Source organism: Macrosteles quadrilineatus, unplaced genomic scaffold (assembly GCF_028750875.1).
Source record: "Macrosteles quadrilineatus isolate MER2022 unplaced genomic scaffold, UCM_ALF_1.0 Scaffold_1__1_contigs__length_201487025, whole genome shotgun sequence".
NCBI lineage: Eukaryota > Metazoa > Arthropoda > Insecta > Hemiptera > Cicadellidae > Macrosteles > Macrosteles quadrilineatus.
This window is the reverse complement of record NW_026542594.1, coordinates 52,785,576-52,803,210: the sequence shown is the minus strand read 5'-3', so window position 1 is coordinate 52,803,210 and position 17,635 is coordinate 52,785,576. Positions and strand designations below refer to the sequence as shown.

Sequence of the window (17,635 nt, the reverse complement as noted above, 5' to 3'; positions counted from 1 at the left end):
GCAACTTGTAATAAAATAATGAAGAACAAAAAACATAAACAGCAAAACCTCAACCATAGAGTCACTCTAAAGTAATTAAATGTAAAAATATTATTCTGTAAAAAATTATAAAAGTAATCCATGGTACAATATTTAAATATAGATCCGTTCTCATACTGCTTTGGTTATCTCTTAATATGTACCGGTACTGTGGGCGGGTGTCCTCTATGAAAACGTAGATGTCAACCACACACTGTAAAGCTGTGCTGTAAAGTGAGCTTTTCAGACCTAATGTAGCAAGCTAAATCCCTCTCTTGACGCCAACCAGTACGACACATACTATAGCATTGTTAAATTATTCCTACGATATGTTCTATTTTAGGCGTGTTTAAATTAGGTGCCCCAACCAAAGTCTCCGGTTTGGAACATAAGAATGGATTTAATGACGTACTTAGAACGGATTCACATTTGACACTATTCGTTTTTGAAAGAAACAAAAACAAAGATTTATTTGGACAGGTGGTGCTCTGTTTTCAGCTTTAAAATAGCTGCGACGTCTATACAGGTAGCATCATTGTAGCAAGGGAAGTCACTTATTTTGTCTCTTACTACAGTAGACCCCTCTTAACCGACCCTAATGGGACCGGACCTAGGTCGGATAACTCAAAAGGTCGGTTAAAACGGGCAATCCCTAAAAATCATAACATAATGAAGTGCTATTCATTGGAATTATATAATCATTATTTTGAAGTCATACTTGCATCTATATATATAAAAGGCAAAGCCCTCACTGACTGACTGACTGACTGACTGACTGACTGACTGACTCACTCACTCATCACTAATTCTCCCACTTCCCACTTACCTAAGAGGCTGAAATTTGGTACACTGATTCTTTAGGCATTAAATAGGAAAACTAAGTGGTTTTTATTCTGATCGGACTCTCCGGCTCCGCCCCCAGTGGCTCTGGAGTTTCCCATGTTAACGTAATGTGTACTCATATTTAAATGGAATTAATGAATCATAACAGCTGTTTCAATTAAACAAGATGGTTCTGTTCTATGATGTTCAATAGCATTAAAGTTACAAGGATTACCAACAGAGTGCAGCACTATTATTTTTTTAAATATTTGACAACAGCTAATTTGAAACCAAAAGGTGAGTGAGCGTAGCGAACGAACTTATACCCGGAGGCGAGGTAGCGTAGCGAGCGAGCTAACCTGAAGGCAATTGAGCGCAGCGAACGAGCTCCAACTGTAAAGGTGAGTGAGCGTAGCGAACGAACTTCAACCAGGACGTGATTGAGCCATGCGAACGAGCTCACATATGAAGTTAAACAGGGCAAAGCCTGCTGTTACAGCTAGTTATTTATAAAATAAACTACTCTTATCTCCTTTTTCGTATTGATAAAAAGTCACAAATAAACACAAAACACGGTTAAGTCAAATAGGCCCACTTTCAGTGGAATATATTATAGTACTAGGCAAGAGTCAATAAACATTCCTATTTTAATAACTTTAGTACTGTAATGTATTAATTGATGCTTTCCAAATCCATCATAATACAGTACAGAACCTTTTGTTGAAATTAAAGATACAAGCAACAATTTTGTTAAAAGACAGGATGTTTATTTATAGCCTCTTACTGGAGGCTCCATGCACAAAAACTATCTTGACCTTGGAGTTGTTAACCCCCCTTCCCTGCCCTCCCTACAAGTTGTGTTGTTTGTTTACTCCAGCGATAAGATAATCAGTTCTCAAAATCGTAATGCACTTTACGATGTTATAAATTTGCTGCACAGATAACAAATCAGATCTGCTCGCACTACAAACAATGGATGAGAAACTGACAATAAGCAATATTTTTTGTGATCAATACAAAATAACTTATTCTTAGTCATATCCTGTGGAGATAAACGTATGGTTCAGTTCTCATCGCCCAGTATATGAGCGGAAATGCCGAGATTCCTAGAAAGCGGTGGTTTAACCGAACTGCTCTCAAATCAAGGTCGGTTAAAACAAACTGTATTATTTTACGATCGAGGCGGATAATCTGATTATCGGTTAATACGAGGTCGGTTAAGAGGGGGTCTACTGTATGCACTTAAGAATCTAACTTGACTCCTCGGAGCTCTTGTCCCTACAAATTTCTGCCACAGCTTTAGCACGTTAGCTGCCAAGGCTATTTTCGGGGGGGATTGTTGTATTGCCAACTATATGCTCACGTAATATTTTAGTTATATGATGTTATTTATACTTATCTAGGTTAGTTATAATGTTATCTGTCCAAATACCTATAAGAAAATGGCGGAAAAAGTATCACCCCGATCGGGGTGGCATTGAAATTCGACCATTTGGGATATATTTCATTTTGTTGGTTGGCAGTAGCGGCATTTTGGCGTGTGAAGACAACAACACCTGCTTATTACTCGACTGTGTTATGTTTACTTCTTCTTGTGTTGTACTTTTTAGCTATTTATAGCCTAGTTTTCGTGTTGGTTTTCATAGTGTATTGTGGCTTTTGTCCAATATGAGTGAAAATCTTGGTGATGAAGATATCGAACGTTTTTTGGGTTTAGCAATGTCAAGTGAACTAGATTTTGGAGATCTGAGTGATGGTTTTTGGGAGGTAGTGCTAAAGAATGATGAGTCAGACGTGGACGACGAAATGGACATCGACCCAGACTTTCAACCTACCCTCCTGTCAATGTCAGAGAGCAAGCACAGCAACAATGGTCGTGTTTTTATTCATTACTAGCTGAACCCGGCAGACGTTGTCTTGCCTTTGACTATTTATAATCCCGCGGGCTTTGCCCCGTTTAACTTCTTAATTTTCAAGATGATCTCGTTCGCATGGCTCAATCACGTCCTGGTTGAAGTTCGTTCGCTACGCTCACTCACCTTTAGGTTGGAGCTCGTTCGCTACGCTCACTCACCTTTAGGTTGGAGCTCGTTCGCTGCGCTCACTTGCCTTCAGGTTAGCTCGTTCACTACGCTCACTTGCCTTCAGGTTAGCTCGTTCGCTACGCTAAATCGCCTCCAGGTTGAAGTTCGTTCGCTACGCTCACTCACCTTTTGGTTGCAAATTAGCTGTTGTCATAAATGTCAAAGAAATAATAGTGCTGCACCCTGTTGGTAATCCTTGTAACTATAATGCTATTGAACATCATAGAACAGAACCAACTTGTTTAGTTGAAACAGCTGTTAAGATTCATTAATTCCATTTCTCATAAGGTTAACATGGGAAACTCCAGAGCCACTGGGGCGGAGCCGATTGGACGGATCACGAAATTGATGGTGTATAAACCTATTCCATGACATTCTACACGTATGTACCAAGTTTCGTGGCAATCGGTTCAGCGGTGTCTGAGTTTATCACTGACAAACAAACAAATATCTATAAGTATAAAAGAGGATGTTTGTATATATATATATATATTTGTTTGTTTGGCAGTGATAAACTCAGACACCGCTGAACCGATTGCCACGAAACTTGCTACATACGTGTAGAATGTCATGGAATAGGTTTATACACCATCAATTTCGTGATCCATCCAATCGGCTCCGCCCTAGTGGCTCTGGAGTTTCCCATGTTAACCTTATGAGAAATGGAATTAATGAATCTTAACAGCTGTTTCAATTAAACAAGTTGGTTCTGTTCTATGATGTTCAATAGCATTAAAGTTAAAAAAGATTACCAACAGGGTGCAGCACTATTATTTCTTTTACATTCATGACAACAGCTAATTTGCAACCAAAAGGTGAGTGAGCGTAGCGAACGAACTTCAACCTGGAGGCGAGATAGCGTAGCGAACGAGCTAACCTGAAGGCAAGTGAGCGTAGCGAACGAGCTAACCCGAAGGCAAGTGAGCGCAGCGAACGAGCTCCAACCTAAAGGTGAGTGAGCGTAGCGAACGAACTTCAACCAGGACGTGATTGAGCCATGCGAACGAGATCATCTTGAAAATTAAGAAGTTAAACGGGGCAAAGCCCGCGGGTTACAGCTAGTATATATATATATATACAAACATCCTCTTTTATACTTATAGATTATACATATATTTAGTTTTTTTTAGCAATGTAATATTGTTTACAGTTTGACATAAAAGATTTAAAAAATATGTTTGTTTTCTTTCTTATCTGTTTTTCATTAGTATAACCCAAATACTTACTTTTATGTTTAGGTTAGGGAAATAATTTCAGTCATAAGATACAAAAAACTCGTATAAAATATAAACACCAACTGAATAAGATAAACGTTACGTCATTTTATGGTACATATTTCAATAAAGAGTAGATAAAATTGTTGAAAAAATAGCGTCACCCCAATCGGGGTGACAACATTTCAGTACTTTGTGACGTAATTTGGACATGTTATAAACATCAGAATGCAATATAACATTGATATCTAGTTAGCTTGGAGTATGTACTTATAAGCCACAATGTTTGACTGCCATTGAACATCAAAGACTGTCAAATAGCGGCAAAGAAAAAAACCCTTACAAATTACAACTGTCGCCCCGAACGGGGTGACAGTGCTCACATACGAGCCAACTGGTGGCACCCCGATCGGGGTGACGTGGCAGCTAACGTGCTAGAAGATTGGGAAATGGGTTGGCATTGTCACCCTACTCCTGCATATTTTTTCGTTTAATTTTTTGTTTGAATTGTTTTACATGTGCTGTTGGGTTCTAGTGCCAACTTCGTACTTATAGATCTGTGCGTATTCAGGATCATGACCTTTTTGAGGAATTAGATTACCTACTCAGTGGTAAAACGTGTCATGGATCTTGGAAATTGTAGATCTCCTGTGCGACCCAAGGTACCCTCTGGTCAAAATTAGCTTCAGAGCTGACCATGGCAAAGGCGGAATTGAATTGACGAATTTTATCCGGGATAATTTTTGGATCCAAGCCTCACAGCCCTTTTTTCAGATTGGGAGTTTCCAATAAGTTCCTGAAAGTATGGTGAATTCCGCAAATGAGGTAACTGAACCTTTCATTTATGGCAACAAAGAGTAAAAATTGAACTGTCTCGGCCAGTCTTTTCTTGCTTAAAATGTAAGCCACCACAATGTAAATATTTAACGTTATCAATTATCAATTATTTAAGATGGGGACGCCACTATATGTGCGTATTTTAACCCAAATATGAGTGAAGGATGAGTGTAGGATGAGTGGCGCGATCTTGTTGACTAAGGCCGACATGTTAATTTGTCCGAGGTTGGATGTATCACCACGGTGGTACTGCCACTCTGTATCCGTCAAATTGGGAGGCTGATGCAAGCGGTCACGTTTGCGTTCCCTCCAGCCACTCACAGTTCTTCGTCTTTCTTGTGGCATTTAATTTTAAATTTAGATAAAATGCGAAAGTTAACCAATCAACAGAAAACGCTACAAAGGAATTTTGATACACATTTTAAATTACATGATAATATGGTAATGTAAAGGGTAACTGCACTGTGAATAATCACTTTCAAACATTCACTTAATCACACCAAACTGTAAACAAAACTACATGATAGTTCAGTAAAATACTATGTGAGGTAAATAAATTTAACATTTACAAACAATTTGTTGTCAGGTCTTGCAAGGAAACCCTTTATTTATGAACCAGACTTAGTTAACAGATGTTAAATTTATATAAATAAAATTAGAGTTTTGTCTGTACATTGCTCAGAATTATATATTTTTAGGTTATTTTTACGTCTTATACATTAAATAAGCAGAAACGAGTCTTATCTCAATTTCTGTCTGTCTGTCTTTCTTTCCCTCTGTCTGTAACACTCAAGATGGCATTTTACGCTATCTTCTCCTGGAAAACGAGAGTACACCTATCAAGATCTAAGTAATTTTAATGTATTCACTGGATTGGCGAGATTGTCTTTAGCCATTAAAATATGGCCTCACTACTTTGTAAATAATATTACAAACGTTCAAAAATATAGTTTTGTGCGATTTATGTCAAGTTTTCGTCCAATTTTTATTGCATAATCATTTATGAAATAATGAACAGCTGTTCGGATCAAGATTATTTTTCCTAGCTGTCACTGATATGTTTACAAATGTTGTTTACAAATACCGCAACCTTTTTCAATCACGTTTTGAATGCAAATCCCAACCAAGTAAGATTAAAAACGTTTTTCTTACATAACGGATTTAATTAATAGAAAGTGCAATAATATAGTTTAATAGTGTAACCGTAAATGAAATTAAATAACTAGGCATCATCCAGTTCAGGAACCAGAGATTCTTTGTGTATAAATTGTTCTTGAGTTTTCATAACCAGAAAGAAGACCTTGAATCAGTGTTGTATACGGCTGGGAAACTTAAATTTAATAATGATCGTCACCAATAGCTTAGAAACATGGTTTCCACTCATTGACGGCACTTCAATGGCGGTTGTGTAAAGTGTTAAAGTAAAAAATCACAACTGCAGTGGGTGATTGTAACAGAGGTTTACGGATGATGCTAAACTCCCATTGACTAGGAAAGTGAATAGTACCTACTCACAGTGTGATGCAATACTGGACCATACAGCCAATAGGCCCATAGCCCATCTCTTGGGTACGTACGCCTACCCAATTATTCATAACAACCTTTTCGACGACGATCCTTGATACCGGTACTTTTCCCTATAATACACGGCCTACCTACTTAAGAAATAAAATTACAAACGTCCAAAAACCCAACGTTGTGTGATTTTTGTCACATTTCCTTCTAATGTTAATAGATAGCCTATACCAATCATTGTTTAGAGAATACGTAGGCCTAATCTATTAAATAACAAAAAGTTTTTTTTTCAAACTGACACCAATAAGTTTACATTAAAAGTTGTTTACAAATAAAGCAATTAATGGGAAATAACTTTGATTGCCGTTTTAAAACGTTTTACGAGAAAATCCAAAACCAAGAGATCAATAACCTCGGTCGGGACTTGATTAACTCATATAATTGGTCAGCTGTACTATAGTTCTCAACTGTGGTTTTTGGTACCGGTTCTATTCCCTTAGAACCGTTGGTACTGTTGGTAGCAGCAAGAATCATTTTTTAAGTACCAACACATCACTGTACTTTACAAATTAGTTATCGTTGGTGTTGCACCTTATTTATTATTACAGGCGTATTCAATTTAATTGATGTCTTAACTGTACCATTTTTGCTTTTTCTTTCTTGATTCCAAAATGTTTGTTTATGCTAAGAAAACGATAACGCATTTTATTAAAACATTTATTCAGCAAACCATCATGAATTGTTTAAACGCTTTATACTTTGTTTATGTATCAATAGTTCGTGGCCTATTTTGGTAATTTTTATTATAAATTACCAATCTAGGCCTAAATCGTCTATAGTACTTCATTTCATATAGTAAGCCGTCATTTCGGGTCATCATCGGTCCAAGCAAATATAAATTGTTATGATGAAATTTGATGACATTAACAAAGATTTAAGATACTAATTTTATAAGTACTTTGTTATGCTTAAAGCGTAGCAAAATTCCCTAATTAAGTTCTGTATTTGTGTGTGTATGTCTGTTGGTAACGCATTAATGTCCTTATTTCTCAGTGTTTCACGGAAAGGACAAAAGCACCTTTATAATGAAAATGTCAACCCGAATAAAGTGTTAAATTGTGAGGTTGAGGTAGTACCTTAAAACCATTGTGGAAGGTAACTTTCAATTATAGGCCTACATTAGGGCTATGCCTCATAGATCTATAAAGCATTTTTTAGTTTAATCATTGGATTTAACATATGGACCAACACGACCCCTGGTTACATTTAATTTCGAAGCATTTGTTTTGGCTTGAAACTGTCAGATACTGTATTTGCGAAGGTTTATAGGCTATATAATAGTTTTACCAGCATATCTGAAAATATGCAAACCAACTTCTGTTCTTAATAAGAAGGTTTCAACTGACTACAATAAGATCCCCGTGCGTATAACGGGCACACAGCTAGTAAAAATATAAAATTCCGGCTTTGCTCTGGAAGTAATAAGTCCTGCAGTCTGTGGTTAAACTTAAAAACTATTACAAGCTACCATATGTCCATATGTTTAGTTGTAAACAAAGGGAATTGAGTTTGTTGGTTTGAACGATTGTCAACAGATAGCGCCTCCGTTCCCAAACTTTAGCCCTTAACTGTACTTAAGTGCTGCCCTTTCTTAATATTCTGAGAGGTATTTGCACATCTATATGAAAATACATTTAATTTGACACCCTGAACGTTAAAATCCGTCCAGCCGTTATCGAGTTATGACTGTGAAAAGAAACCTGCTTGCGTATTAATATATAGATGTGTTGATAAAATTTGGCAAATTTATTTATTTCATCCTATACTATTGACGTTTGGTCAAAAAACACTTTTTACCTTCCCCGTAGCAGCAAACCTAAGCACTTGTTAACTTAAATCGAATGTTATTTAAATTGGGAATCAATATGTCTTATTTATGGAAATATTTTAGTAAAAATGTAATCAGACAAGTTGAAATTCACTTAGTCTGCAGGTTTACTGCGGCAGGAGTATTTATATTTTAGCACGTTATTGCCCACACACTTGATCTTCAGTGTAGGCTGGAACGTGCCCAATTACATCTACCCTACTGTTCGGTTCGTACAATTAAATGCAGAACAAACACATATGGCATGTTGTACATAATTCATTAATTGTTATGTGGAAAGCGAAAAGAGACCTCTTGTCGGCAAATGCAAAATTTTCATTATCAAAATACAAAAATTTGATAGGCCTATAAGTAATTAAGGTCGAAAATATCCAAAATCGGGTTTTTATTGATTGTTATACATAATTTAACATAGAACACAGGACAGAATCAGTTAAAATATCGAATCGAAGATGTAAAAGGTCGAAATACATAATTTTGTTAGCCTCTGCACAGTCTGTGAAAAGGTACCTCTTGTCGCTCAATATTTTTTTGCCATAACGAGAAGAGGTCCCATTTCTAATATTCACTTTATAAACAGACTTTAGTCCAAAAAATGAATTGTCCCACATTCTAGTGGAAATTTAGAGAACTAAGTTACAACAAAGTTAACAAAGATAGCAAAATATCTCACAAATTTTGCGGTCCCGACAATAGATATCTTGTTATGTTATGGAGGAAAAACATAGGGCCGACAAGAGGTCCCTTTTCTGAAACGTAATTTTTACGACATGCTTCGATAAAACAATTTTATTTAAGTTAAATGAAAATTACCCTGAGTTAAGACAAAAATTGGTATTGCCTCCAAAAAAGACATTAAGTTACCCAAACTTTCTTTTGATACCTACCAAAATCGTTTCTTAAATCTGAAAAAAACTGTAGGCCTACCTAAGCGTATTTGAAATGTTTAAAATAGTTTTTTTCAAAATTACCTTTTCCATAGCAAAATTTCAAAGTCCTATAACTTTAACAAAAATATCGTAGTTGCATAGGACTTGCACCAAGTGATTCGGAACTTAATAAGGAATTCAAATAATAGGCCTATAAGGCCTAACTCAAAATCTAAAATTCCCGACTAGAGGTCCCTTTTCACTTTTCCCATCATAATTATTAATAAACGGTATCAGCATTCTGACACATACTTTCTCCCATAAGTTTGTCAACAACCTTTATCATTGTGTAAGTGGTGAGATTAAATATACGGAAATGGGATTAGTACAATTTTGTTCAGAATTTAAAGGACTACATACTAAATTTTTATCAAAATTGTTCGGGCCATTTTTGTGAAAATTCGATTTTTCCGTTATTTTATGGGAAAATAACATAATTTACAATAACTTTTGAACCGTAATTTTTACAGAAATGGGATTTATACCATTTTGTTCAGAATATAAAGGACTATAGGGCCTACCATACAAAATTATTATCAAAATCGTTCAGGCCGTTTTTGGGAAAATCCTATTTTTCCGTTATATAATGGGGTTTTATGGGAAAATTCCCATTAAAAATCAAAATTTTAAAAAAATGAAAAACTATCAAAACAACCATAACATACTAGGCCTATGTTAAATTAAATTTGGAGCATGCAAAAGATGGAGCAATTTCGAGCCTTGTAACCTAGTTTAATTACTAACGTAGGGCCTACTATAAGTTTTTACAAGTCACATATAGGCTATCAATAAATTTTTTAATTTGTCTGAAACTGTCTTATTTATGTATACCTCCTATGCATGACAGGATGTCCCACATTGTACCATTTATTGTCCCACTTTGTACCATATTGCTGTCCCACCTTGTACCAGGGTCGGTACATGTTGGGACAAGTGGTATAAAGCGGGACAAACAGTTTTTGGCCTTTTAAATATAAGTTAATAATTTTGAAAAAAATATCATTAAAAGTGTTTTAAAAGGGTTTTATTTTTGTGTAAAGATTGTTCTTTTAAGTAAATTAATATTGAAGAAAAAAATGTTTTAATATTTTCGCCCCAGTATGTAGCACTCTATGTATGTCCGCAGTCCTTTGCCCTAAGGAATTGGACACATAAAAGCTTTGCCGAATAACCTAACTTTAACCAAGTTAAACTTAGTTTAACCTAAATTAAATAAGTCTGGCTTAGCAAACTGATTCTAAGACAAAACGTGAGGGAACTGTGAGAAAGTCAATTTATTTGAAAACATTTACGCAGCTGGTCCGAGGAGGCATGCCCAAGGGATATTAGACGATGAACGAAGATCCCTCGAGCCAATGACACTTCCAGTTTTTTATTTAGCCTATGTTAAGTGGTAGGCCTAAGTAAAAATATCCCATAAGTAGGCCTAGGCTATATTCATAAACTAGGAATTTACCAAGCTAGCAGTTAATAGGGAGTAACTTGACCTCCTACCGGTACTGAGTTAGGTTGGCTGCACTTTAGTTTATGTCCTACACTCATTTGAATGAAAAATATCAATACGTAGATTATTCGATATCTATATATTAATTTGAAACTGTTTTTCTTTGTGACAGCTAATTTGAGAGAACGGCTGGGTGTAGAAACTCGGTACCGTAGGGGTCTCTAAAGAAAGGTCTTGGTCTGTAGATGAGCCATCAAAAGAGAAACGTGTCAAATTCCCTTGGGGCTCTGCCCCAGTGGCCTTTAAATTCCCATCCCATGTTATTCTTATGGAGGAAAAACGGGGTTTTGTCACAGCTAATTACAGAGAACGGCTGGGCGTAGAAACTTGGTAGGGGTCTCTAAAGAAAGGTCTTAGTCTGTAGATGAGCCATCAAAAGAGAAACAAGGTAAATTCCCTTGGGGCTCTGCCCCAGAGGCCTTTAAAGTTCCCCTTCAGATTTGTTTACATTACGACCATATGCATACCTACATTTACACTACTTTTGAATGAAACAGCTGTTAATATTTAAATTGTGATTTACTAAATTTGTCAAAATGAAGTATTTGCAATGGTTTTTTTCTAATTTTAAAATCGATTTTCTTCTGAATCGTGCCATGTTTTGCAATATAATGTTCTATTACCAAATCAGTGGAAAATCCTAATATCACAGTAACACTTAAAATTATTTCTTATAGAGTTAACTTATATCTATTGTATGGGTTGGTTTCTGCCTTTTTTACCACTTCTTGGAGATTGAACGTAGACGATATTCTTTGACGTATTGCATCAGTAGTAGACGATACTTGGTTGGTGTAATTTTTAAAATTACAATGGAAAAAGTGAGAAATACTGGACAATTTGATATAGGCTACTAAAAATAAAACTTAATTAACACTGTGCTACATTTCTTGAGCAATAATTGAAAGAACCGATTTGCAAACAATGGAAACAGGAAAGTCATAGAACACAACCAAGTGCAGTAGAAGAAATGGAAATAATGTTTTTTTTTTCATTTGTAATCGTTATTATAGACAACCTAATGCGGCTACGAGTGGGGAAAATTTGTAGAAAACACTAAAAAACAAGGTCAGCTTTTGAAAAAAGATAAGATATTTACAAAAAATTGTGATTATATCTAACTGCTGTGTACATCTTGAGTATTTCCATAATCTTTGAGTCGACTCTTATAAAGTCATCGGAAATTATGACTGTTATTTGTTTTAAAATAACGCCTGCAATGCTTCGCAATTGCTCGAATACGAGCAACAGGTAGGCCTACTCTAGTATTGATTAAATTTCATCCGGTTAGTTACGTTGGGTTTTAACCTAACTAACCAAACTTGATATATCGAATGAAATAATCGATATATTCATTCAAATGAGTGAAATAGGACTTAAACTAAAATGCAGCCGTTAGGTTAGCCTAAGTTACATCCAATAGTGCTGGTTCTAGCCCTAGGGTTGCCGGCGCCCGGAGCAAACGTGGTTGTGGCACCCCCTCCCCCCAGTAATAATAGTCCCATTTGCATATTTTAATATTTTAATACAAAAGGCCGCTGTGCAGCGCCCCCTCGGCCACGGCGCCCCGGTTGCCCCCCCCTTCGGACTTCGGACGGCCCTGGGTTCTGGCTTAGCCTACATATGGATCACTCATTAGAACCCCTTTGTGGTCAAGGGATAGGGGCCTATTATAACTTATTAATTAACTTAATTATTGACAACTCTATGCCTTTCGTTAATCATCCACTTCTAACAAAACAAGTTTGGCCTACCTGTAATACTATCAACTTCTTCCAATAGATTCATGTAATGCAATTTTACACGAATATCATTATCATTTGCTTCATCTGTAGTGTTGAGTAGAGTTTGGGATGTGCTAGGGAGATCCATTTTCGAACTCAAATATCTTTAAGTTAAGTAAGTAACTCACACAAAATAAATAGGCAAAATGTTCCTGCTAGGTTAACTTAACTTTCTCTAACAAAACAATTCAACCAGCAAACAACCCCCAACGGCCCCAACTCAACTCCCAACCCAACTAACTGGATAGCGCTGGGTTCACAACAGTGTTTCCATCCTCAAGAAAAAAATATCCCTGGGCCAACGTCAAAAAATCCCTAGTTATCCCTAGTCCGTGTTATAATAATCCCTCCAATTATCCCTCTTCATCAAATCTAGATAACTTATTAATTTTGCAGCAATACCAATGGATATCATGTATAGCCATCTAAAATATGGTAACTGGCGATATTATTCTTCAATATGCTATATCTATACATATAAAATCCAATGTATGTTTGTATATTTGTATGTTTGTCCTTTATGGACTCCAAAACCGCTCGACAGATTGTAATGAAACTTTCAGGCATTATCATAGACTAACCAACACAAGGAGTATGTTTTATCTTTGGCATTATTAAGCATTATTCAAGGATGGTTTGTGTGAAGTTTGGTACAGATCCGTCAATAGGGCTCCGCCCCAGTGGCTCTGGAGTTTCCCATGTTAACCTTATGAGTACTCATATTTAAATGGAATTAAAGAATCTTAACCTGAAGGCAAGTGAGCGCAGCGAACGAGCTCCAACCTAAAGGTGAGTGAGCGTAGCGAACGAACTTCAACCAGGACGTGATTGAGCCATGCGAACGAGCTCATCTTGAAAATGAACGAGCATGTGACATAAAACCACAATAGGACAGGACGACGTCTGTCGGGCCAGCTAGTTATTTATAAAGTAATACTATATAAAAACATTATTGCACCATTACACGGCCATCTTTGACTCCAGGCAGGCCGCGGCCTTGTAGAATTGGCAACATTGCAAGTACCGTAGTATTGTTTAGCGCCAGACGTCCCTTAAGTTAACATGGAAATAAAACATAGTAGGATAGAATCGGAAACCAAAACAATATAAATTGAAAATCTATTTCTGTACCTTCAATGTGGAGTCAACATTTTCATAGCCCAGTAACCAAAAAATACATAAATATCATTAGTTTAGCGTTCTCCAAAACAAACACCTTTTACAACACTATACTTGCAACGTTGCCACTTCGAAGGCCGCGGCATCTGGCCTGAAATTAAAGGTAGCCGTGATTAAAAACTGTCTATGTGGTAAAAAACAAGATGAATTAACTAAAAAATGAAACAAATAGTTATTTTTAAAATTTTATAAACTAATAATTTTCATTTATAAAGTATTCACAATTGTTTCAAAAATATTACTAGAGTGTCCAAATTTCAAACTTAATAGTCTTTTTCAAACATGGCCACCATGCCTTGGTGAAAAGGTTACACCAAGTTTCTTACTTACAAAAAAAATACATCACAGAAATCACCGGCAAACAAAATCAAAACTAAAACAAACATTCGACATTGACTAAAAACAAATACAGTAATCTAGATCCGCCATTCCATTCCACCGACCGACTCCAGTCCTTCGCTTGTTTCGTGCAGTGTTGGCTCGTGTTGGCTGTTACTCTTCCCCTTGTGTGTTCCGACTTTGAAACACTACGTCACTACCATTACCTACAACCATAGATAAAACATACTCCTTGAGGAGTATCTTTTATCTATGCTACAATCGATTTGTTACCAAAACCTAGGGAAAAATAGTATAATCAATGTGTTATCATTACCTTGCAAAATTAGCCAAAATAGGTCCTAAACGTTGTTGAAATACAGCCATAATGTATTATTTGATCAATATTTCAATTTTATAATGTCAAAGGCCTGAAATCCCCAGAAAATCTAAAAAATCCTTCAATTTCGTTGATTATCCCTAGTTATCCCTCAATCCCTTTTTAATCCCTCGAAGGCCCTAAATATCCCTAGAAAGGGATTTTAATCCCTCAAATGGAAACACTGGTTCACAACGATATGGTAGGCATACGGTTAAGTATCGATCGTCGTAGTATGAAAACAGCTACTATCGAATATCGTAAATCGATTGGCTTCCATAGCGCCAACCAACCAACCAAAACGTAAACAAACCAGTTTAGCTGCTAACTCATGTTTTCCAATTTTTATTTTATTAATAAAAACGTAATCGTATTTAATTATTAATTGTTTAATGTAAAACAGATTGTAAATAAACTTTGTTAAAAAAAAACAAAACCAACCAACACCGACACTCGACAGACAGAAGAGAGAAGACAAGAGATTACAAAAACTACTAGCACTAGCCTAAAAGGAGAGGAAAATATTTGATTAAATTTATTCCAACATTGTTCCTTTTGATCAGTTTCATGGTGCATAGTGCATTATTATGGAGGAAATATGCAAAGGTCATCTAAACGCTTTTAAAAGTAAGGGGGTGGTAATTTATCTGGCGTTAATTGCGCAAGTTACTGGAATATTAATTTTAAAATTCCTCCGTAATTTAAGTTCTTATATATTTATCATGCTGGTTATCAGCCTTACTGTAATTGGATAATGAACATTTTCATTGGCAAATTTTATGCCAGGTTCAGATATTATGTTGTACTTATTTATTTGCATTCACTCTCACTGTAATATTGTGAATAAAATTATGGCCTTCCGTCGTCAAGGCCACATTATGACGTTTGACGACAGACATAGGAGCTATAAGAGCAGCTGCAGCAGAAGGCACCAAGGCAATAGTTTACTATTACTATTCCACCATGAGTATGAGACAGCCGGTGCGGTGAGCCAGAGAGCCGATGCCGATACTAAAAGTCGATGTCTGTCATCCGGTAGAAAACAAGCTCGATATTTAACCGAATGCCTACCATATCGTTGTGAACCCAGCGCTATCCCAACTAACTAGTGTAAAAATAAATAAAAAAGTGTAGTGAAGTGAAGTGATGTGCGTAATCGATACAAGGACCGCAAAATATCGATAATTTGTATCGATACGTGGGAGTGTATCGATATGCCCGTATCGATACACCTATAGCCAATATCGTCTCGAATATCGTATTGTTTATCTATATAAATAAAATTAGAGTTTTGTCTGTACTTTGCTCAGAATTATATACTTTTAGGTTATTTTTACGTTTTATACATTAAAGAAGCAGAAACTAGTCTTATCTCTATTTCTGTCTGTCTGTCTGTCTGTCTGTCTGTCTGTAACACTCAAGATGGCATTTTTCGCAATCTTCTCCGTGAAAACCAGAGTACCTATCAAGATCCAAGTCATTTTAATGTATTCACTGGATTGGCGAGAGTGTCTTTACTTTAGTGATTTAAATATAGCCTCACTAATTTGTAAATAAAATTACGGACGTTCAAAAATGCAGTTTTGTGCGATTTTTGTCAAATTTTCGTTCAATTTTTATCACATAACTAGCTGTGTACCCGTTCTACGCACGGGGATCTTATAATATTCAGTTGAAACCTTCTTATATAACGAACAGCAGTTGGTTTGCATATTTTAAGATATGCTGGCCAAACTATTATACATAGCTTCATTTTATGTTGTTTTTTGTTGTTCCGGATCGGTATGACAATCAATAAAAGGTTAAATTACCTCTGTGTCTGCCGGTCGATCCTATAACGGTAGGCTTACTTTTATTTTTACTATCTGATCTCGTTTGCATGGCTCAATCACGTCCTGGTTGAAGTTCGTTCGCTACGCTCACTCACCTGTATGTTGGAGCTCGTTCGCTGCGCTCACTTTCCTTCAGGTTAGCTCGTTCGCTACGCTCACTTGCCTTCAGGTTAGCTCGTTCGCTACGCTCACTCGCCTCCAGGTTGCAAATTAGCTGTTGTCATAAATGTAAAAGAAATAATAGTGCTAGTGCTGCACCCTGTTGGTAATCCTTGTAACTTTAATGCTATTGAACATCACAGAACAGAACCAACTTGTTTAATTGAAACAGCTGTTAAGATTCAATAATTTCATTTCTCATAAGGTTAACATGGGCTTCCAGAAATTCCACGTCAAAAATCGACAAAAACTTGATTTTCAAGGGTTTACTGTTAAATATCTAACTGTCTCATATTCGATGAAATACGTCTAAAACCATCTCATATATGTATAGTATTTGGAAAATAAGTTTCAGGCGGGACAGTGCTATAGTTATTGAGGAGTAGTTGTAATAAAGTGCGTATTTTAGCGTTACCAAGAGAATGACAGATAGACAGACAGACAGACAGACAGACAGACAGACAGAAATTGAGATAAGGTTTGATTCGGTTTCTCTGACCTATGAAATGTAAAAATAACGAAAAAGTTCATTATTCTAAGCAATGTACAGACAAAACTCTAATTTTATTTATACAGGGTGAGTTTTAATTGTCCCCCCCCCCAACTTTTTTCTACATTTTTTCAAATATCAATCCCAGACCACTTCCAAACATTGTTGGGTATTAAGTACTTCATTTTGACAAGGTGGTCATTTCCGGCCGCCATCTTGGATCCGCCATATTGGATGCAAAATATTTTTTTCAAATGTAAAGGTGGGGTTGCGACCCATTATTTCGAACTAGATTTTTACCCTGATTACAATGCCGCAAACCGTTTAAAAAAATCTTGATTCATTCTAAAGTTATGAGGCCTTTTTAAAACTTTATTTTTAGCCCATTTTAACATTGTGCATTTACAACCTAAGATCATAATCTCAAAATAGTGCTAGATAAAGATAAGTATACACTACCAATTATTGTAAACCTATTTTCACTTATTTATGACTGATGCATTTTTTTCGGCCGCCATCTTGGATCCGCCATTTTGAAATGGGATAAACTATTTTAAATATGAAGGGTGTGTTGTGACCCATCATTTTGAACTACTTTTTTAAGCTAAACACAATGCCGCAATCCATTTTTTGTTATCAAGTTTTATTTATGAATCATTGCAATATTTTTGTTAAAAATGTTA

The 17,635-nt window shown here is 36.1% G+C and overlaps 1 protein-coding gene across 1 annotated transcript in view; it reads right to left on the bottom strand.

Annotated features, from left to right (window-relative positions):
- LOC128997004 (non-structural maintenance of chromosomes element 4 homolog A-like) overlaps positions 1 to 12,831 on the bottom strand; it is a 42,465-nt gene extending 29,634 nt beyond the window's left edge. The window contains exon 1 of the mRNA XM_054422583.1: positions 12,566 to 12,831. Within this exon, the coding sequence (XP_054278558.1) occupies positions 12,566 to 12,683 (118 nt within the window). The 5' untranslated portion in view covers positions 12,684 to 12,831. The remainder of the gene's footprint in view (positions 1 to 12,565) is intronic.
- Positions 12,832 to 17,635: the final 4,804 nt, after the last annotated feature.